Source organism: Vanacampus margaritifer, unplaced genomic scaffold (assembly GCF_051991255.1).
Source record: "Vanacampus margaritifer isolate UIUO_Vmar unplaced genomic scaffold, RoL_Vmar_1.0 HiC_scaffold_88, whole genome shotgun sequence".
NCBI lineage: Eukaryota > Metazoa > Chordata > Actinopteri > Syngnathiformes > Syngnathidae > Vanacampus > Vanacampus margaritifer.
Window position 1 is genome coordinate 17,233 of NW_027520798.1, and position 24,495 is coordinate 41,727.

General features: G+C 30.4%; 4 protein-coding genes and 1 non-coding gene across 5 annotated transcripts; 1 reads left to right on the top strand and 4 right to left on the bottom strand.

Annotated features, from left to right (window-relative positions):
- Positions 1–2,189: 2,189 nt before the first annotated feature.
- On the bottom strand, positions 2,190–2,873 carry LOC144041031 (ATP synthase F(0) complex subunit a-like). Its single transcript, XM_077555250.1, is given in 1 exon segment — positions 2,190–2,873. A coding segment is annotated over 1 exon segment (594 nt). The 3' UTR covers positions 2,190–2,279.
- Positions 2,874–4,317: 1,444 nt separating this feature from the next.
- On the bottom strand, positions 4,318–5,365 carry LOC144041030 (NADH-ubiquinone oxidoreductase chain 2-like). Its single transcript, XM_077555249.1, is given in 1 exon segment — positions 4,318–5,365. A coding segment is annotated over 1 exon segment (789 nt). The 3' UTR covers positions 4,318–4,576.
- A 2,987-nt stretch (positions 5,366–8,352) lies between these two features.
- LOC144041039 (18S ribosomal RNA) lies at positions 8,353–9,305 on the bottom strand. The gene has a single exon (XR_013289979.1). It is a non-coding gene; the product is annotated as an 18S ribosomal RNA (ribosomal RNA).
- Positions 9,306–13,615: 4,310 nt separating this feature from the next.
- LOC144041038 (NADH-ubiquinone oxidoreductase chain 6-like) lies at positions 13,616–14,751 on the top strand. The gene is given in 1 exon segment (XM_077555257.1): positions 13,616–14,751. A coding segment is annotated over 1 exon segment (522 nt). The 3' UTR covers positions 14,138–14,751.
- A 1,424-nt stretch (positions 14,752–16,175) lies between these two features.
- Positions 16,176–17,556, bottom strand: LOC144041036 (NADH-ubiquinone oxidoreductase chain 4-like). The gene is given in 1 exon segment (XM_077555256.1): positions 16,176–17,556. A coding segment is annotated over 1 exon segment (1,077 nt). The 3' UTR covers positions 16,176–16,479.
- Positions 17,557–24,495: the final 6,939 nt, after the last annotated feature.

The following is a 24,495-nucleotide window of genomic DNA, read 5'->3' on the forward strand; positions in this document are numbered from 1 at the left end:
CCTTTTAGGTAGCTACCCCCACGATTAGTGCCCTTGACCATCAATGACTATTAACCTTAAGTTATAGACTGGTTGGTCGGTTCTTACTACATATCTAATTGTTCTTGATAGTGTGTTGAGTCCTGGTATATCTTTACTCATGAATATTGTATTGAACCCTTAAGTTTCTCATTACTATTTATTTCTTTGTATGTTATAATTTTATGGTTTATGTCCTATTATAGCTATAATGTTGTGGTACTATGGTTAAAATAGATTAATGGTGATAATACATAGGTATGTCCTAGATAATTAATATAATGTACTAAATAAATGTATGTACATATTACATATATGCACTTTAGAACATATATTTCACCAGTACATACGTCCGCCCCAGAAAATATTTTAATGTAGAAATTTAGCTTTGGGTGCTAAAAGTGGGAGTTTAATTCTCCTTTTTCTGAGCAAAAGGGAGGTTCAACCCTCCGGCCTCCGGTTTACAATGCCGGCGTTCTTTACTGAACTACAAATGCAATTTCATTTTATAACTTTATTTTCGGCCAGGGGGGTGAGAATAAGAAGATAAAAATATAATTTTTAGGTTACCGTTAGGTGTTGCTATATCTATATTTAAGATTATTTAGATGTTTGTGAGGTATATTTGCTTTAGTTTTGGTATTATATTGAATATACTATATAGTTGTTTATTTTCAGGTTTTTAACTGTTTAAAAGTTCACAGCGTGTCTGCTATCTAATACTCTTATTGTAATATTATCTTTAAAAGTTAAGGCTTAAAATTATATGTTGTATTTGTACATCTTTTATTTATAAAATTTTAATATTATATCCTTAAATAATTACTATTTTATTTACGTGCAGTACATATTAAGTGCATATATAAATATTCTTAGGTACTTTGCATATTGGACAAGTGTTAAAATATGTTATCTGAAGAATAATTATATAAGATTAGAATTTATTTAAATTTCCGGGTTTAGTTGTAATTAATTATGTAGTACTAAACATTAAATTTGTGGTAGTAGTTTAATTGAGTAATAATAATTATTGGTACTTTAAAATTTTATAAGTGTAAAATTCTTAGAATACTAAGACAATGATTATTGTCTAGCCGTGTGGCAGAGTCCGGTCAATATAATATTATATATTTCAGGGCACATAGGTCTGAAATATATATATATATTTATGTTGGTTTACGTGTGTAAAGTGCCATAAGCCTAATTATAGATTATAAGTATGTGTAGTCTACTATTATAGGTTAATGCTTTGCTGTTTACGTAGATAATTAAAATTTTATACATTAAAATGTCTAAAGATTTATTACAAGCAGTATAAAGTTATATCTTCTCTTGGGTATTAACCAAGCTGAAATGATTATTAGTCATTTGCATTAGTATTAAAAGATAAGATCCTCATCAATAAATAGATACAAATAGGAATAATCAGACAACATCTACAAAATGTCAATATCAAGCTGCGGCTTCGAAGCCGAAATGGTGATTTGATGTAAAATGGTGTTGATTTTGTCGTAAGGCACAAACTATTAGAAATGTTGTTCCAATAATAACATGTAGGCCGTGAAAGCCTGTTGCTACAAAAAAGGTGGATCCATAAACACCATCTCCAATTGTAAAGGGTGTTTCATAGTATTCTATGGCTTGAAGGAGAGTAAAGTAAAAACCTATTAAAATTGTTAATACTAGGGATTGAATGGCTTTTTTACGTTTGCCCTCCATAATAGCGTGGTGGGCCGAGGTTACTGTAATACCAGAAGCTAATAGCACAGCTGTATTTAAAAGGGGCACTTCGAATGGGTCTAATGCAATGATCCCTGAAGGAGGTCAGCACCCCCCAAGTTCAGAGTCAGGAGCCAGGCTGAAATGATAAAAAGCTCAAAAAAATCCTAGGAAGAAAAATACTTCTGATACAATAAAGAGAATTATTCCATAGCGTAGGCCTTTTTGGACTAAAGGTGTATGATGTCCTTGAAAAGTTCCTTCTCGGATAATATCTCGTCATCATTGAAACATTGTGAATAGTAAAAGAATAATACCTAGTACTGCTAAAGTAGTGGAGTTGAAATGGAATCAGACAGCTAAGCCGGATGTTATGAGTAGGGCGCCAATTGCCCCTGTTAAAGGTCATGGACTGGAGTCAACTATGTGGTAAGCGTGTGCTTGATGGGCCATTAAATATTTTCTTGTAAATAAAGGGTAATTAATAATACAAATACAAATGCTTGAAGTATTGCTACAGCTATTTCTAGTAAAGTTAAAAATCATAATAGAATAATTATTGATGAAGCTAAGACTAAATTTAAAGGGATAAAAACTATAGCTGCAGTTGAGATAAGTTGAATTAATAAATGGCCGGCTGTTAAATTGGCGGCAATTCGTACTGCAAGGGCAAATGGGCGGATAAAAAGGCTAATAGTCTCAATAATAATTAAAACTGGAATAAGAGGAATAGGGGTACCTTCTGGTAGAAGATGGGCTAATGAATGCGTGGGTTTATGGCGTATACCCGTAATAACTGTCATAAGCCAGATAGGTACGGCAATCCCCAAGGTTAGTGAAAGTTGAGTGGTGGGTGTAAAAGTATAGGGAATTAATCCTAAAGAATTAATTGTAATAAGAAAAATTGTTAAGGATGTAAATATAAGAGCTCACTTGTGTCCTGTAATACTAATAGGGTTAAAAAATTGACGGGTAATTAAAGCAATAAGTGAAGTTATTAATATAAGCAATCGATTAGTTTTTCAACGGGCGGGGAAAGTTATAAGTAAGATAAAAGGAAGTATTAAGGCTATTAAAATTAAAGGGATACCAAGTAATGTGGGACTTATAAATTGATCAAACAAGCTTAATGTCATTTTCAGTTTCAAGATGTTGTTTTTAAAGTTTCATGGTCTTGGGGATTAGGTTCATTAGGAAATGTATATGTTATCACTTTTGGCATTACAATAATTGTAAAAATTAATCATGTAAAGATTAGGATTATAAATCATGGAGATGGTTCTAATTGTGGCATGTCGTTAAAGGTGGTTGGGAGTCACCGATCTTTAGCTTAAAAGGCTAATGCTATACCCTACTAGCTTTCTAACGACATAGAAATCATATATTACACTTAAATATTATTGTGTAATAGGTCCTAATTTTTATGTTATATAATTATATTTCCTCTGTGTTTTATTAAATATAATATATTTATTTTTATATTTATATTTTCGTGTATAAATTCTTCTATGTGTGTTAATCTTTTCTAACTAAGATTCTTCTGTTAAAAGTGATGATCAGTTTTCAAAATCTCCTAGGGGGACTACTTCAACTACAATAGGTATAAAGCTGTGATTAGATCCGCAGATTTCGGAGCATTGTCCATAGTAAACACCCGGTCAGTAGGGGATAAAGGTTAATTGATTTAGTCGTCCAGGGACGGCATCTATTTTTACTCCTAAAGAAGGGACGGATCAGGAGTGAATTACGTCTTCTGAAGTTACTAGTATACGAATAGGGGATGAGGTTGGCACAACCATACGATGGTCAGATTCAATTAACCGAAATTGTCCAGGGTTTAGATCTTCTGTGGGGATTATATAGGATTCAAATTCAAGGTCTTTATAGTCCGTATATTCGTAAGATCAATACCATTGATGACCAACGGTTTTAATTGTAAGGTGAGGCGTATTATTTAATTCTTCTATTATATAAAGAATACGCAGTGAGGGCAGCGCAATAAGAATAAGGATAAAGGCAGGTAGAATAGTTCAGAAAGTTTCTATCCCTTGTGAATCAAGTAAAAATTTATTAGTTAATTTTGTGGTGATAACTAGTATGATGATGTAAAGTACCAAGGCGCTAATTAGGAATACAATTATTAGGGTGTGATCATGAAAGTGAATTAATTCTTCCATAATTGGTGATGCTGCATCTTGAAAACCAAACTGTGAGGGTCGTGGCATCAAGATGTGCAAGGGTTTAACTCACAATTCTGTCTTGACAAGGCAGCGTAATATTTTACTAACATCTTAACATAGATGTTTCCCGTAAGCAAGTATGGTATGTGTTCCGGGGGGGGGCTTTCCCCGCCTTTTTAAAAGGGGCGGGGAAAGTCTAAACAACTTATCTAATACCTTTAGTTAGTAATCAATAATTTAGAGTATTAAGGTCTACCTTATATATATTTATATTAAATATTTTAATTATGTTTCCTTTTGTTCATAAATAAGTTAGTGTTTTTAAAATACCAAAGGTTAGGAGAATTTTACTCCCATTTAGGGCTTTGAAGGCCCTTAGTTTAAATATTAACTTAAACCCTTACTCTTGTTACAAGGGCAAATATTATAGGTGTTAAAGGTAGTATTAATGTTGATAAGATAATGGTAAGGCTTAGGGGCAGGGTAAATAGTTTTGTTTTAAATCGTCAGGGTATAAAATTAGGGGTATTATTAGGGGCAAGCGTTAATGTAATAGCATATGACAGCCGAAGGTAAAAATATAGGCTTAATAAGGTGGATAAAGCTATAATAGTAGCAATAGGTAAGAGGTTTTGATTTGTTAGTTCTTTTAAAATTAATCATTTTGGGCTAAATCCTGTTATTGGGGGTAAACCTCCTAAGGATAATATAACTAAAGGGGTAAGAGCTGTTAAAATAGGAAACTTAGATCAGGATGTGGTCAATATATTAATTGAAGTTGATTTATTTAAGTTAAATATGCTAAAAACTGAAAATGTCATAAGAATATAAATTGTTAAAGCAAATAAAGTGAGAGAGGGAGAATATTGTAATACAAGAATTATTCATCCTAGGTGGGCAATTGATGAATAAGCTAAGATTTTTCGTAATTGATTTTGATTTAATCCGCCTCAGCCCCCGATAAGTGTAGATATAATGGCTATTAGAGTAAGAATATTTGAGTTTTGATTAGGTAGTTGTATAAGCAAGGTAAATGGGGCTAGTTTTTGTCAGGTTGATAGGATTATTCCTGTGGTTAAGTCAAGGCCTTGAAGAACTTCGGGCAATCACGTGTGTAAGGGGGCTAATCCCACTTTCAGTGCGAGTGCTAAGGTAATAAGAGTTAAGGGAATAGAGTGAGATATTTCATTAATGGCTCATTGTCCTGTAAATCAGGCGTTTATTGAGCTGGCAAATAGAATTATGGCCGCCGCAGTGGCTTGGATGAGAAAATATTTGGTTGAAGCTTCTACTGATCGAGGATGGTGTTGTTGAGCTATTAAAGGGATGATCGCTAGTGTATTAATTTCTAATCCTATTCATGCTAGTAATCAATGTGAACTTATAAATGTAATTGTAGTACCTAGTCCTAGTGCAAGTAGGAGAGTAAATAGAATATAAGGATTCATTGGTAGTGGGAGGGTTATAACCTACATTTTTGGGGTATGGGCCCAATAGCTTTATTTAGCTGACTCTACCTTAACTAGAATGTGGTGTAATGAAACACTAAGAGTTTTGATTTCTTCATTGGAGGTTCGAGTCCTCCCTTTCTAAGAATTAGGGGGACTTTAACCCACATTATATACTCTATCAAAGTATTCCTTAATATTCGGGCATAATTCCTTTAAAATTGGGGGGGAATTCCTGCTAACGCAATTGTAACTGATAAATGTCAAATAATAAATGATAATGTTAAAGGGAGAAAGTTTTTTCAAGTTAGATGTATTAATTGATCATAACGAAATCGTGGATATGATGCTCGAATTCATAAGAATATTAGGGCAAGTATTATTGTTTTTAATATAAGATTAATTGTTGAGGGGTCATTGTTAAAAGGGATTAGAGATTGTGAGGCCCCTAGAAATATAACTGCTGATAAAGTGCTTATAAATAAAATGTTAGCATATTCTGCTAGAAAAAATAGTGCGAAGGGTCCTCCTGCATATTCTACATTAAATCCGGATACTAGTTCTGATTCTCCTTCTGTAAGATCAAATGGTGCTCGGTTTGTTTCAGCTAGAGTTGAAATATATCATATTGCTGCTAGTGGTCATGAGGGAATAATTAATCATATATTTTCTTGTGTAGTGTCGAAGGTTTGAAGTTTAAAATTACCAGTGAAGATAATGCATGTTAATAAAATTAATCCTAGGCTAACTTCATATGAAATAGTTTGTGCAACAGCTCGTAGGGCCCCAATTAGTGCGTATTTTGAATTTGATGCTCATCCTGAGCCTAAGATGGAATAAACGGCGAGGCTTGAAAAAGCTATAATAAATAAAATGCTAAGGTCTATATTAACAACAGGGTGTGGTATAGGGAGGGGTGCTCATAATGTAAGAGCTAAGGTTAGTGCGAGTATAGGGGTAAAAATAAATATAACTGGAGATGCGGTAAGGGGTCATACTGGCTCTTTGATAAACAGTTTAACGCCGTCTGCGATTGGCTGAAGAAGACCATAAGGCCCTACAATGTTAGGTCCTTTACGGAGTTGTATATAACCTAAAACTTTTCGTTCAACTAAGGTTAAAAATGCAACTGCAAGAAGTACTGGCACGATATAGGCTAAAGGGTTGGCAATGTGAGTTAATAAAATATCTATCATAGTTAGGGAGAGGATTTGAACCTCTGTTAAAAGGGCTTAGGTCTTTTGCATTATCCGGACTCTGCCACCCCAACAGGCCATACTTTTTGGCTAAGAGTTATGATCTTTTGTCCAGTTTAGGTTTTTCATTGGATTAGATTGAGGCTTGCTTTGAAGCATGGGCCCCTTCTTTTCGGTCCTTTCGTACAAGAAAAAAACATATTATAGATAGAAACTGACCTGGATTACTCCGGTCTGAACTCAGATCACGTAGGACTTTAATCGTTGAACAAACGAACCCTTAATAGCTGCTGCACCATTAGGATGTCCTGATCCAACATCGAGGTCGTAAACCCTCTTGTCGATATGGGCTCTTGAAGAGGATTGCGCTGTTATCCCTAGGGTAACTCGTTTCGTTAATCGGTCTTGCCGGATCTTAAGGTCAAATATTTTGGTTCTTAGAACTGGTGTTCTAGGATCATGGAAATTTTCCTCTCGGGGGTTAATTTTTACCCCGTGGTCGCCCCAACCGAAGATATTTAGCGGAATATTATTTAGTTTAAATCTTTTGTGGTATTGACATAAGTCAGCTAATAATCTAAAGCTCCATAGGGTCTTCTCGTCTTATATTTATATTCCCGCTTCTGCACGGGAAGATCAATTTCATTGACTAGGGGAAGGAGACAGTTAAGCCCTCGTGATGCCATTCATACGGGTCTTTATTTAAAAGACAAGTGATTGTGCTACCTTTGCACGGTCAGAATACCGCGGCCGTTAAACATAGTCACAGGGCAGGCGGGACCTCTTATTCTTATCTAGCAAGAGGCGATGTTTTTGGTAAACAGGCGAGGCTTAGGGGTTTGCCGAATTCCTTCTTCTCTTTTTAGTCTTTCCTTGGGGGCACTCCTGTGTAGGATTAACGGTTTATACTTGAATGATTTTCTTGTCTTATTTTATTGCATTTCTCTCTGATCTTGGGGCCGTTTATTTCTCAGTGCGGGTTCGTTCTGAATTACACATGTGCTAGGAGAGGTCTTTGTTCTCTTATTACTCATATTAGCATTATCTCTTCTACGCAGGTAGAATGTCCTGATATTTTTAGGGGTTTAAGAATATTTATCATGATAATTGGGTTTTATGGGTTTTGAGCTTTAACGCTTTCTTTATAGGTGGCTGCTTCTAGGCCTACTTGGGTGTATAGTCTTAGTTATTATGATCTTTAACCATCTTTAAGAAAGTTGTATCTTGTATCAAAAGGGCTGTACCTCTTTTGATTAACTCTAATTCTTCGAAGGGTTTTTGTGTTATGTAATTAAGGGTAAAATTAGGCTGAACTTCTATCCATTTCTCAGGTAACCAGCTATAACTAAGTTCGATTGGTTTTTCACCTCTACTCGGAGTTCTTCCCAGTCTTTTGCCACAGACATGGGTTGGCCCTACATAGGCTGTCTCGGAGTAGCTCACTTAGTTTCGGGTAGTCAGACTTAAGTTCTCTTTGCCTGTTTAATACTTGCTAAATCCTGATGCAAAAGGTACGAGATTTAATCTCTGCTTTTATTTACTTTACTTATTTATTTCATTTCTTTTTCAGCATTCCCTTGCGGTACTATATTTGTAGCTCTTTATTCCTTTTCTGTCTCCCATACTTGGGTGGTAAAATGATTTGTTTTAGTTATTTTTGGGTTATTAAACTTTATTTATATTAATTAAATTGTGGGTATTGAATAGGCTAGCTTTGGGGTATCAGATCAGTCCAATTTGCATGGACAACTTCTCGGTGTAAGTGAGATACTTTACTATTTAGCTATGTTCTGATGTTCCAAGTGCACCTTCCAGTACACTTACCATGTTACGACTTATCTCCCTTTAATATGTTAAGCTTGTTTTATTTATATTAATTGGATATTTAGGGAGAGTGACGGGCGGTGTGTGCGCGCTTCAGTGCCAGATTCAGAAGAACACTCTATTTTCTTCTTACTGCTAAATCCTCCTTCAAATCATGTTTTCAGATGATTATTCGTTATACGTCTTATTTGACGAATGTAGCCCATTTCTTCCCTTCCCATAAACTACACCTCGACCTGACGTTTTAAGTTATACTATTTTTGCTCACTTTATCTCCTTTACAGGGTAAGCTGACGACGGCGGTATATAGGCGGAAAAGGCAAGAGAAGGTGAGGTTTAACGGGGGTTATCGGTTCTAGAACAGGCTCCTCTAGATGGTTATAAAGCACCGCCAAGTCCTTTGGGTTTTAAACTTGTGCTTGTAATCCCCTGGCGGATATATGGGTATGAACAATACCAATATTTACGGCTATGCATAATGGGGTATCTAATCCCAGTTTGTTTCGTAGCTTTTGTGGAGTCAGAAATTTAAAGTTACTTTCGTAAAAGATTTTCATATTTTCATTTGCGTATAACAGCTTTGAAAATGTTTAACTTTAGTTTATTGTCAATTGTCACCTAACCACCCTTTACGCCGAATCCTGTCAACTTAGGCCTCTCGTATAACCGCGGTAGCTGGCACGAGTTTTACCGGCCTTATCTAGCCTTAATTAAATCAAGTTTACACTTATGGTTTAATATTTATCACTGCTGAATTCCCTTAGGGGTGTGGCTAAGCAAGGTGTTATGGGCTACAAATGTGTGCCTGATACCAGCTCCCAGATTACAATAAGTGGGTCGGGGGCATTCTCACGGGAGTGCGGATGCTTGCATGTGTAATTTTAGCTACAGCTGACGGTAAAATCAGGACCAAGTTTTTGTGCTTTTAGAATTTTCTAGGATTCATCTTAACATCTTCAGTGTTATGCTTTACTTAAGCTATAATAGCAAAATATATAAAATATATAAAATATATAAAATATATAAAATATATAAAATATATAAAATATATAAAATATATAAAATATATAAAATATATAAAATATATAAAATATATAAAATACGAATATACAGAAGATGTATATATAATGTATATATAATGTATATATAATGTATATATAATGTATATATAATGTATATATAATGTATATATAATGTATATATAATGTATATATAATGTATATATAATGTATATATAATGTATATATAATGTATATATAATGTATATATAATGTATATATAATGTATATATAATGTATATATAATGTATATATAATGTATATATAATGTATATATAATGTATATATAATGTATATATAATGTATATATAATGTATATATATAATACAATATATATAATACAATATATATAATACAATATATATAATACAATATATATAATACAATATATATAATACAATATATATAATACAATATATATAATACAATATATATAATACAATATATATAATACAATATATATAATACAATATATATAATACAATATATATAATACAATATATATAATACAATATATATAATACAATATATATATAATACAATATATATATAATACAATATATATATAATACAATATATATATATATAATACAATATATATATAATACAATATATATATAATACAATATATATATAATACAATATATATATAATACAATATATATATAATACAATATATATATAATACAATATATATATAATACAATATATATATAATACAATATATATATAATACAATATATATATAATACAATATATATATAATACAATATATATATAATACAATATATATATAATACAATATATATATAATACAATATATATATAATACAATATATATAATACAATATATATAATACAATATATATATAATACAATATATATAATACAATATATATAATACAATATATATATAATATATATAATATATATAATATATATAATATATATAATATATATAATATATATAATATATATAATATATATAATATATATAATATATATAATATATATAATATATATAATATATATAATATATATAATATATATAATATATATAATATATATAATATATATAATATATATAATATATATAATATATATATAATATATAATATATAATATATAATATATATATAATATATAATATATAATATATAATATATATATAATATATAATATATAATATATAATATATATATAATATATAATATATAATATATAATATATATATAATATATAATATATAATATATATATAATATATAATATATATAATATATAATATATAATATATATATAATATATAATATATAATATATATAATATATAATATATAATATATATATAATATATATAATACATATAATACATATATATATAATACATATATATATAATACATATATATATAATACATATATATATAATACATATATATATATAATACATATATATATATAATACATATATATATATAATACATATATATATAATACATATATATATATATAATACATATATATATATATAATACATATATATATATAATACATATATATATATATAATACATATATATATATAATACATATATATATAATACATATATATATAATACATATATATATAATACATATATATATATAATACATATATATAATACATATATATAATACATATATATATAATACATATATATATATAATATTTACGGGTAGTCATATAAAGTGATAGTGTAGTTTAGGATGAAGTGTATAATAAATAAGGTATTATACAATTAATTACTTTCATTATTAGATTTGTAAATATATTGATAATTAAGGGTTGTTATATGGAGCAACGAACGAGCAACGAACGAGCAACGAACGAGCAACGAACGAGCAACGAACGAGCAACGAACGAGCAACGAACGAGCAACGAACGAGCAACGAACGATTTATATTAAGATAAGACTGCAAATTTCTATACTTATTTATATGTATCTTGTTAAATTTAAATCAATGATTAATAATTTAGTCTGGGTTTTCCTGTTTCCGGGGGGTTTGCAGGATTATTAGAAACTTTAGGACTAAAGGGGGGTAGGGGGGTTTGACGACGAAAAAAACACAGGGGGCAACCAAGAACGGTTAGTAATATTAAGGATTATTATGCTCTTGAAATAGACATATGCAATTCTTAAGTAATGTCTTTCCAACATTCATGACATTTAATCTATGCAAGGAAAATGTGCTACCTTGTTAGTTAATACCGTGTGCACTCTGAAATGCCAAGTGAAAGGAAGACAAAAAAAAGAACCAACTGCCCCTGTGGCGTGAACGCTCGGCTTGGTGGGTAACGAGTCGTATGATTTCCACCATTAACTTATGCAAGCGTCGATGAAAGTGTGGGGAATATCTAAATGAAAGTTCCTGAAGTAGGAACCAAATGCCGGGAATAATTCACCTTTTAGGTAGCTACCCCCACGATTAGTGCCCTTGACCATCAATGACTATTAACCTTAAGTTATAGACTGGTTGGTCGGTTCTTACTACATATCTAATTGTTCTTGATAGTGTGTTGAGTCCTGGTATATCTTTACTCATGAATATTGTATTGAACCCTTAAGTTTCTCATTACTATTTATTTTTTTGTATGTTATAATTTTATGGTTTATGTCCTATTATAGCTATAATGTTGTGGTACTATGGTTAAAATAGATTAATGGTGATAATACATAGGTATGTCCTAGATAATTAATATAATGTACTAAATAAATGTATGTACATATTACATATATGCACTTTAGAACATATATTTCACCAGTACATACGTCCGCCCCAGAAAATATTTTAATGTAGAAATTTAGCTTTGGGTGCTAAAAGTGGGAGTTTAATTCTCCTTTTTCTGAGCAAAAGGGAGGTTCAACCCTCCGGCCTCCGGTTTACAATGCCGGCGTTCTTTACTGAACTACAAATGCAATTTCATTTTATAACTTTATTTTCGGCCTGGGAAGCCAGGGGGGTGAGAATTAAGAAGATTAAGAAATATACTACTGATGCTATTTGTCCAATGATAATATAAGGGTCTTCTACAGGTATTCCCCCAATTCAGGTTAGGATAATGATATCTATAACCAAGACTCAGAATAATAATTGGCTAAATGGTCGGAATGTGAGTCCTCGTTGTTTAGAGGTGTGAAGAATAGGGACTAATAAGAGAACTAGAATTGAGGCTAATAAGGCTAAAACTCCTCCCAATTTGTTCGGAATAGATCGTAAGATGGCGTAAGCGAACAGGAAGTATCATTCAGGCTTAATGTGGGGAGGTGTCACTAAAGGATTGGCTGGAATAAAATTGTCTGGGTCCCCTAATAGATTAGGAGATAAAAGGGTTAATGAAATAAGGGCAATAAGAAAGATAGCAAAACCTAATAAATCTTTGTACGAGAAGTATGGGTGAAATGAGATCTTATCAGTATTTGAATTAAGTCCTATAGGGTTATTAGATCCTGTTTCATGCAGAAATAGTAAGTGAATTAGAGTGGCGGCAGCTACAATAAAGGGAAGGAGAAAATGAAAGGTGAAGAATCGGTTGAGGGTAGCATTATCTACAGAAAATCCTCCTCATACTCATTGTACCAATTCATTTCCTATATAAGGAACAGCTGATATTAGATTTGTAATTACTGTAGCCCCTCAAAATGATATCTGTCCTCAAGGTAATACATAGCCTACAAATGCGGTGGCTATTACAAGTAGTAAAAGGACAACCCCTACGTTTCATGTCTTTTTGTAAAGATATGACCCGTAGTATAATCCTCGGGCGATATGTAAGTAGATGGCAATAAAGAAAAAGGATGCACCATTAGCATGGGCATTACGAATTAATCAGCCATAATTAACATTACGACAAATATGAGTGACAGAAGAGAATGCGGTGTTAACATCGGATGTATAATGTATTGCTAAGAACAGCCCGGTTAAGATTTGTGCTATTAAGCATAAACCTAGTAGTGAGCCAAAGTTTCATCAGGCAGAAATGTTTGAGGGAGTTGGCAAATCAACGATAGCATCATTAGCAATATTGATAAGGGGAGGGGTTTTACGTAGGCTGGCCATTATTTTGTTCCTGTAGTTGAACTACAACGATGATTTTTCAAGTCATTAGTCTTGGTTAAAATCCTAGTGGGAATTATGACTTATTTGATGTCTTTATTATTAATAGGGTTGGTGTTTGGTATTATTGCAGTTGCTTCTAATCCTTCTCCTTATTTTGCTGCTTTAGGTTTAGTACTAGTAGCGGGTATAGGGTGTGGGATTATAGTCTCTAGTGGGGCTCCTTTTTTATCTTTAATTTTATTTTTAATTTATTTAGGGGGGATATTAGTAGTATTTGCCTATTCAGCGGCTTTAGCTGTAGAACCTTACCCTGAGAGTTGAGGTAGTTGGTCGGTTGCAGTTTATGTAAGTTTTTATATTGGAGGTGTAATCATTTCTTGTTTATTTTTTCTTAAGGGGTGGTTTCAATGTTCCTGAGTAATTTTAGGTGAGTTATTGGTTTTTTCTGTATTTCGTGAGGATATATCAGGTGTGGCAGTTATATACTCTGAAGGTAAGTGTTTACTAATTATTAGTGCATGGGTGTTACTCTTAACTTTATTTGTTGTGCTAGAACTTACTCGAGGTTTATCCCGAGGGGCCCTGCGAGTAGTTTAAACTAAAATTGATGTTGCTAAAATTAGGGATAATACAAATATTATAAAAAAGGTTTTAGTTAAACCTTTTTGGGTATTACTGGTAGTAATAACTAAAGGCGTATTTAAAGTTACTAAAGCTTTTGGGCCAGTTTTTTTAAGTCATGCCAGATCAATTATTTTCAAGGCAATTTTTTGTCCAAATGCAAGGGAGATTTTAGTAGATACTAGGTGTATAACTAAAGGGTAAAATCCTAGTATATTAGAAAATATATGAGGGGTGTGCTTAGGGTTTAAAGGTGTTTGTTTAGAGGTAATAGAAGCTATTTCAGCAGCAGTTAATAACCCTAAAATGGTTACTATAAGGGCGGCTAGTTTAAGGGAGAAGGGTATAGTTATTAAAGGCGTTTTATTGTTTACTATATTTAGAGAAATAATTAAACCTGAAATAATACTGCCCCAAGCTAGTCGTTTAATTGAATTAGTTAATATTTTATTGTTTTCATTAATTGGTGATAAAGAGTTAAATCGAGGGTAGCTTGTGTTAACATAAAAAATGATTCGAAAGCTGTAAATTGCAGTAAATGAAGTAGCTAGTAGTGTTAATACAAGGGCTCAGGCGTTTAAATAGGAAGTGTTTAGTGCTTCAATAATAGGATCTTTGGAAAAAAATCCTGTCAAATAAGGTGTTCCTATTAAAGCCAGACTGCCTAATGTTAGGCAAGAAGATGTTAAAGGTGTTAATTTATGTATTCCTCCTATTTTTCGGATATCTTGCTCATCATTTAGGCTATGAATAACGGATCCGGAGCATAAGAATAATATAGCTTTAAAAAAAGCGTGGGTGCAGATATGTATAAATGCTAACTGGGGTTGATTAAGTCCTAGTGCAACTATTATTAGGCCTAGTTGGCTTGCTGTGGAGAATGCTACGATTTTTTTGATATCATTTTGTGTTAAAGCACAGATAGCATTAAATAGGGTGGTTAATGCTCCTAGGCATAAACATAGTGTTAGGATTTGATTATTATTTTGTATTAAAGGGGCTATTCGAACCATTAAAAAGATTCCTGCTACTACTATTGTGCTTGAATGCAGTAAAGCAGAAACAGGGGTTGGACCTTCCATGGCTGAGGGAAGTCATGGATGAAGCCCAAATTGGGCCGATTTTCCTGCTGCTGCTAAAATTAACCCTAGCATAGGCAAGGTTATATCTTCTTTATGCGAGGTAAAAATATGTTGTATTTCCCATGACCCAACATTAATGGCAATTCATACCATAAAAATAATAAGTCCGATGTCACCAATTCGATTATACAAAACTGCTTGTAGGGCTGCTGTATTTGCATCCGCTCGGCCATATCACCAACCAATTAAAAGAAATGACATAATCCCTACCCCCTCTCAGCCAATAAATAATTGAAAAATATTATTAGCGGTCACTAAAATTATTATGGCGATTAGAAATGTAAGCAAGTAAAATGAAAATTTGCTCTTGTTAGGGTCTGAGTGTATGTAATAAATAGTAAACTCAAGAATTGATCATGTAATATATATAGCGATAGAGGTAAAAATGATTGAATATAAATCAAATTTGAAACTAATATTAATGTTGAAGTTAAATATTTGTATTCAAGATCATGAGGTAATAATGGTCTCAGTCCCTTCATTAATAAATAAAAATAGGGGTAATAGGCTAATAAAGAAACCTGTTTTAACTAAGTCTTTAATGGATATGGGGGATCACTGAATAAAATGGGGTGTAAAAAGTATTTTAGATATAATTGGGGTTACTAGAAGGAAAAGAATAATAAGTATACTTGATGTTATTACTAGACATGAGCTCATAGTCCTTGCTTGGATTTGCACCAAGGTTTTTGGTTCCTAAGACCAAGGGATTAGCTGTTATCCTTCATGGGCGGTCAAGTAAGCCTTGGGGTCAAACCAAGGGATCAAAAATTAGCAGTTTTTGTTGCCTTCGGGCCTTTCTTTGTGGATAAGGAGATTCTAACTCCTATTTTTAAAGCCACAGTCTAATATTTTAATTAAAATATATCCACAGAATGGCATCCCTGATATTAATTCAGGTTTAAATATAAGAAGAAGTAGAGGAATAAGATGTAGGGCTATAAGTAAGTGTTCACGAGACTGAGAGGGTTCTAGGGAAATAAGATGATTAGTTAGCTGACCTCGTTGAGTTATCAAAAAAAGGTATAAGGAGTAAGCTGCTGTAATAATTACTCCGGCACCTGTTAATACAATCGTGAGTGGAGATCAATTAAATGTAGATGAAATAATAGCTAATTCACCAATAAGATTAGGAAGAGGAGGTAAAGCCAAATTGGCTAAACTAGCAATTAGTCATCATATAGTTATTAAAGGGAGGATTATTTGCAAACCCCGGGTTAGGATTAAATCTCGGCTATGGGTCCGTTCATAGTTAGTGTTGGCAAGGCAGAATATAGCAGATGAAGTTAGTCCGTGTGCAATTATTAGTAATAAAGCTCCTGTGTAGCCTCAGGGGGATTGATTAAGAATCCCTGCTACAACTAATCCTATATGGCTTACGGAGGAATAAGCAATAAGGCATTTCAAATCAGTTTGTCGTAGGCAATTTGAAGCAGTCATAATAATACCCCAAAGAGCAAGAATTATAAATGGGTAGGATAATTCTTTAGTAAGAGGTTCTAGAACATTCATTAGTCGTATTATACCGTAACCTCCTAGTTTCAATAAGATTGCCGCTAATACTATAGAACCTGCAATTGGTGCTTCAACGTGGGCCTTGGGTAATCATAGATGTACCCCATATAAAGGTATTTTTACTAAAAAGGCTATTAAACATGCAATTCATCATAATTTAGTGCTATATGATGTAAATTCGAAAGGGTTATTAAATTGTATAATTAAGAGTGATAAGGTGCCGATATTATTTTGTAATATGAGTAGGGCTATTAATAATGGGAGAGATCCAATTAATGTGTAAAATAAGAAGTATGTGCCTGCATTTAACCGTTCTGCTTGGTTTCCTCATCGGGTAATGATAATTAGTGTAGGAATCAAGGTGGCTTCAAATGTAATATAAAATATAATTAATTCTGTAGCACTAAAAGCTAAAATTAAAAGGGCTTGTAAAATAATTAAAAGTATAATATAAGTGCGTTGTTGATTAATAGGGGTTTTGTCTGTGTGGCTCTGCCCAGCTAAAATTATTAAAGGTAAAAGTCAGCATGATAAAATTAATAAAGGGGTTGATAATAAATCTGTGGCTATATTTATGTTTAGAGTTGATCATCCGGTTTCTAAAGGTCATTTCGCTCAATATAAGGTAAATAATGAAATAATAAGGCTATAAGCTAATGATGATGTCTTTATTCATTTAGGGGGAGTAAGTCATGTTGTGGGGATTAACATAATGGTAGGAATTAAAATTTTTAGCATTGTAAAATATTAAAGGTTTGTAGTTGATCTGTGCCATGAGTACGAGAGGTGGCTACCAGAAGTGCTAATCCAGCACTTGCTTCACAAGCTGAAAAGGCAAGAAGAAGTATGGGTGAAGAAGAAAAATTAATTGAAGTAAGTTGTAAGGTTCAAAGTGATAAAGCCATGTACAGTGAAAGTATTATTCCTTCTAAACAAAGAAGGGCGGACAATAAATGGGTCCGATTAAATGTTAATCCCATTAAACCTAAAAAAAAGCTTGCAGAAAAGGCAAAATGTATAGGTGACATTAGATAATCGTGGAGTTAAACCACGTTCTTTTGAGCCGAAATCAAATGTTTAGTCCTACAACTAATTATCTATTCGGCTCATTCAAGGCCGCCTTGAACTCATTCATATATTAAACCAAGAATAAGTAAGATTAATACTGTTGATGCTCAAATAAGAGTGTAAGTGGGAGATGTTAATTGAGTGCCTCATGGGAGAGGTAATAATAAAGCGATTTCTAAGTCAAAAAGAAGAAATAAAATAGCCACTAAAAAGAAACGAAGTGAGAATGGTGATCGGGCTGAGCCTAGTGGGTTAAATCCGCATTCATAAGGTGATAATTTTTCTAAGTCTGGGCTTATTTGTGGTAATCAAAATGCAATAATAGCTATAATAAAAGAAAGTGTTATACTAATTACTAATACGGTAGTAAATAAGTTCATTATCTTTTCTTAGATTTTAACTAAGATCAAATGATTGGAAGTCACTTATACTAATTGTACTAAAAAGATTTTTGCTTTTCATTATGAAATATATTATTTATATAAAGTTCTTAGGGGTTTTTATGTAATTTTATTTTTAATTGGTTGATTAAAGCTAAACGGATAGTACTAATAAGTATGTATAAGGTCTTTAATATTTATTATGTAATAAGATACATTACTAAAATTTAGTATATTATAGTATAAGGTGGTATAAATAAAATTATCAGGTTTAAAGTAATTAATTTTTTTAGTTATATTATATAATAATATACCTTAATTATTTAGATGTATAAGAATTTAACTTATATTTTGTTTTATAAAACATTATTAATTTATTACATCTTTAATATTTAGGAAAGAAAATGGCAGAAGGGTTATGCGAGTGGCTTGAAACCATTTGACGGGGGTTCAACTCCCTCTTTTCTGGTTAAGCATGTTGTGTTTGAATGTGTGAGGGTTCTTCAAATGTGTGATAAGGAGGAGGGCAGCCGTGAATTCATTCTACATTTGTTGAGGTTAATTGTATAGATATAACTTCTCGTTTAGCGGCAAATGCTTCTCAGATAATGAATAGGAATATAATAACGGCTACTAAAGAGATTAAGGACCCTATTGATGATATGACATTTCATAATGTAAAGGCGTCTGGGTAGTCTGAGTATCGACGGGGTATACCGGCTAAACCTAAGAAATGTTGGGGGAAAAAAGTTAAATTTACTCCAGTAAATATAACCCCGAAGTGAATTTTAGTTCATGTACTGTGTAAAGTAAATCCTGTAAATAAAGGGAATCAGTGTATAAAACCTGCTATAATAGCAAATACAGCGCCTATAGATAAAACATAGTGGAAATGAGCTACTACATAATATGTATCATGAAGAATGATATCAAGAGAAGAATTAGCTAATACAATTCCGGTTAGTCCACCAACTGTAAATAAAAAAATAAATCCTAGAGCTCATAATAGTGGTGTTTCTCATTTAATATTACTTCCGTGGAGGGTGGCTAATCAACTAAAAACTTTAACTCCTGTTGGAATGGCAATAATTATTGTGGCAGAGGTAAAGTATGCCCGGGTGTCTACATCTATTCCTACTGTGAATATATGGTGGGCTCAAACAATAAATCCTAAAAGTCCGATTGCTATTATTGCTCATACTATTCCTATGTAACCAAAAGGTTCTTTCTTTGCCGAATAATAGGCTACGATGTGTGAGATTATCCCAAATCCTGGTAAAATTAAGATATAGACTTCAGGATGTCCAAAAAATCAGAATAAGTGTTGGTAAAGAATAGGGTCCCCTCCTCCTGCAGGATCAAAGAATGAAGTATTAAGGTTACGATCTGTTAATAGTATGGTAATGGCAGCTGCTAATACTGGAAGGGATAATAAAAGTAAGACAGCAGTAATTAATACGGCCCATACAAATAATGGTGTTTGGTATTGTGAAATAGAGGGGGGTTTTATATTAATAGCTGTTGTAATAAAATTAATAGCTCCTAAAATTGAAGAAACTCCTGCTAAGTGAAGAGAAAAAATTGTTAAATCTACAGAGGCTCCTGCGTGAGCAAGATTTCCTGCCAATGGGGGATAGACTGTTCATCCTGTTCCAGCTCCGGATTCAACTGCTGATGAAGCCAGAAGGAGAAGAAAAGATGGGGGAAGTAATCAAAAGCTTATGTTGTTTATACGAGGGAAAGCTATATCAGGGGCTCCAATTATTAAAGGAATTAATCAGTTACCAAACCCCCCAATCATTAGAGGTATTACTATGAAAAAAATTATAACAAATGCATGGGCTGTTACAATTACATTATAGATTTGATCATTACCTAATAGAGCTCCGGGTTGGCTTAATTCTGCCCGGATTAAAAGGCTAAGTGAGGTGCCTACTATACCAGCTCATGCTCCAAATACTAAATATAGGGTGCCAATAGTTGAATAAAATCAGCGGGGGATTGCCACAGATAAGATGGCTGAGTAAGCGGTGGATTGTAGACCCACACACAGGGGTTTGAGTCCCCTTCTTATCAAGCCTTGAGGTGTAAACATATTAGATTGCAAATCTTAAGTTGCAGATTAACATCTGCCGGGGCTTATACTTTAAAAATTTTTAGGTAATTAAAGAGATGCTTACTGGTTTGAGCGCTTAGCTGTTAACTAAGAGTTTGTAGGATCGAGGCCTACTTCTTTAGTGAAGGTTTTAGCTTAATTAAAGTATCTGTTTTGCATACAGAAGATGTGAGTTAATGTCTTGCAAATCTTATAAAAGTAAAAATTGTCTATTTATATATTAAATTTCCTTATTTAAATTACAGTTTAAATTTTTTACATTAGGGTAGTATTTTATAATTTACAATATAAAAATACTAAATCAATTATAATTTGAGAGACAGTGGAGTATTTATTTTAAATATTAAATATTGCCATAATGATTTAATTTATTAATTTTCAATAAAATGGTTATTTTAATATTTTATTTATTATTGTAAAGGTTTAAAGGTGGGTTTTTACAGATAGAATCTATAATAATGTAAAACATATTATGTGGTTTATTTAAATGTCATATTTAAGTAACGATTTTAGTATGTTTAATATTTTATTTATTATGTCTTATAATATTAAATAATTAAATTTAAATTTACATGTAGAATAGTTATATATATATTGTGTTTTAATTTATAATATTATTGAGAAAATATAATTGATTAAATAAATATTTTATAGTAAATACAATTAAATATTTATAATATATAGGTTTATACATAGATATTTATTTGTTAAAATTTTATATGGTAATAAATTCTTACATTTATAAAATAATTCTTAAGGTTAAGTGTTTCATGGTGCTTTTGTATCCGGTAACTGCCACTCCTAATAGGTGCTGTTTATAAATATTTTGTGTATTTAAGTTTATACACAAGTATCTATGTACTTAGGTATATTTAGTAAATACATATAAATTAATTCTTATTACGTTTAGGGTGTTTATTCCTTTATAATATTTATAATATGGATTATTATATTATTAATGTGTTATATAAGTACTTAATATACAGTTATATACAGTTATATACAGTTATATACAGTTATATACAGTTATATACAGTTATATACAGTTATATACAGTTATATACAGTTATATAAATATTGTAAATATTGTAAATATTGTAAATATTGTAAATATTGTAAATATTGTAAATATTGTAAATATTGTAAATATTGTAAATATTGTAAATATTGTAAAACATGTATATAAGTAATTATAAATACACCTTATAAATACACCTTATAAATACACCTTATAAATACACCTTATAAATACACCTTATAAATACACCTTATAAATACACCTTATAAATACACCTTATAAATACACCTTATAAATACACCTTATAAATACACCTTATAAATACACCTTATAAATACACCTTATAAATACACCTTATAAATACACCTTATAAATACACCTTATAAATACACCTTATAAATACACCTTATAAATACACCTTATAAATACACCTTATAAATACACCTTATAAATACATGTATAAATACATGTATAAATACATGTATAAATACATGTATAAATACATGTATAAATACATGTATAAATACATGTATAAATACATGTATAAATACATGTATAAATACATGTATAAATATATTATATAAATATATTATATAAATATATTATATAAATATATTATATAAATATATTATATAAATATATTATATAAATATATTATATAAATATATTATATAAATATATTATATAAATATATTATATAAATATATTATATAAATATATTATATAAATATATTATATAAATATATTATATAAATATATTATATAAATATATTATATAAATATATTATATAAATATATTATATAAATATATTATATAAATATATTATATAAATATATTATATAAATATATTATATAAATATATATTATAAATATATATTATAAATATATATTATAAATATATATTATAAATATATATTATAAATATATATTATAAATATATATTATTAATATATATTATAAATATATATTATAAATATATATTATAAATATATATTATAAATATATATTATAAATATATATTATAAATATATATTATAAATATATATTATAAATATATATTATAAATATATATTATAAATATATATTATAAATATATATTATAAATATATATTATAAATATATATTATAAATATATATTATAAATATATATTATAAATATATATTATTAATATATATTATAAATATATATTATAAATATATATTATAAATATATATTATAAATATATATTATAAATATATATTATAAATATATATTATAAATATATATTATAAATATATATTATTAATATATATTATTAATATATATTATAAATATATATTATAAATATATATTATAAATATATATTATAAATATATATTATAAATATATATTATAAATATATATATTATAAATATATATATTATAAATATATATTATAAATATACGGTAGTACATTATATGTATCACGTCTTAATAAATCAGGTGTTAGTTATTAAATATTTCTTTTCATATCTTTAAGTATATTAATATTAGGGTTATTTACAAATGAGCAACGAACGAGCAACGAACGAGCAACGAACGAGCAACGAACGAGCAACGAACGAGCAACGAACGAGCAACGAACGAGCAACGAACGAGCAACGAACGAGCAACGAACGAGCAACGAACGATTTATATTAAGATAAGACTGCAAATTTCTATACTTATTTATATGTATCTTGTTAAATTTAAATCAATGATTAATAATTTAGTCTGGGTTTTCCTGTTTCCGGGGGGTTTGCAGGATTATTAGAAACTTTAGGACTAAAGGGGGGTAGGGGGGTTTGACGACGAAAAAAACACAGGGGGCAACCAAGAACGGTTAGTAATATTAAGGATTATTATGCTCTTGAAATAGACATATGCAATTCTTAAGTAATGTCTTTCCAACATTCATGACATTTAATCTATGCAAGGAAAATGTGCTACCTTGTTAGTTAATACCGTGTGCACTCTGAAATGCCAAGTGAAAGGAAGACAAAAAAAAGAACCAACTGCCCCTGTGGCGTGAACGCTCGGCTTGGTGGGTAACGAGTCGTATGATTTCCACCATTAACTTATGCAAGCGTCGATGAAAGTGTGGGGAATATCTAAATGAAAGTTCCTGAAGTAGGAACCAAATGCCGGGAATAATTCACCTTTTAGGTAGCTACCCCCACGATTAGTGCCCTTGACCATCAATGACTATTAACCTTAAGTTATAGACTGGTTGGTCGGTTCTTACTACATATCTAATTGTTCTTGATAGTGTGTTGAGTCCTGGTATATCTTTACTCATGAATATTGTATTGAACCCTTAAGTTTCTCATTACTATTTATTTCTTTGTATGTTATAATTTTATGGTTTATGTCCTATTATAGCTATAATGTTGTGGTACTATGGTTAAAATAGATTAATGGTGATAATACATAGGTATGTCCTAGATAATTAATATAATGTACTAAATAAATGTATGTACATATTACATATATGCACTTTAGAACATATATTTCACCAGTACATACGTCCGCCCCAGAAAATATTTTAATGTAGAAATTTAGCTTTGGGTGCTAAAAGTGGGAGTTTAATTCTCCTTTTTCTGAGCAAAAGGGAGGTTCAACCCTCCGGCCTCCGGTTTACAATGCCGGCGTTCTTTACTGAACTACAAATGCAATTTCATTTTATAACTTTATTTTCGGCCAGGGGGGTGAGAATAAGAAGATAAAAATATAATTTTTAGGTTACCGTTAGGTGTTGCTATATCTATATTTAAGATTATTTAGATGTTTGTGAGGTATATTTGCTTTAGTTTTGGTATTATATTGAATATACTATATAGTTGTTTATTTTCAGGTTTTTAACTGTTTAAAAGTTCACAGCGTGTCTGCTATCTAATACTCTTATTGTAATATTATCTTTAAAAGTTAAGGCTTAAAATTATATGTTGTATTTGTACATCTTTTATTTATAAAATTTTAATATTATATCCTTAAATAATTACTATTTTATTTACGTGCAGTACATATTAAGTGCATATATAAATATTCTTAGGTACTTTGCATATTGGACAAGTGTTAAAATATGTTATCTGAAGA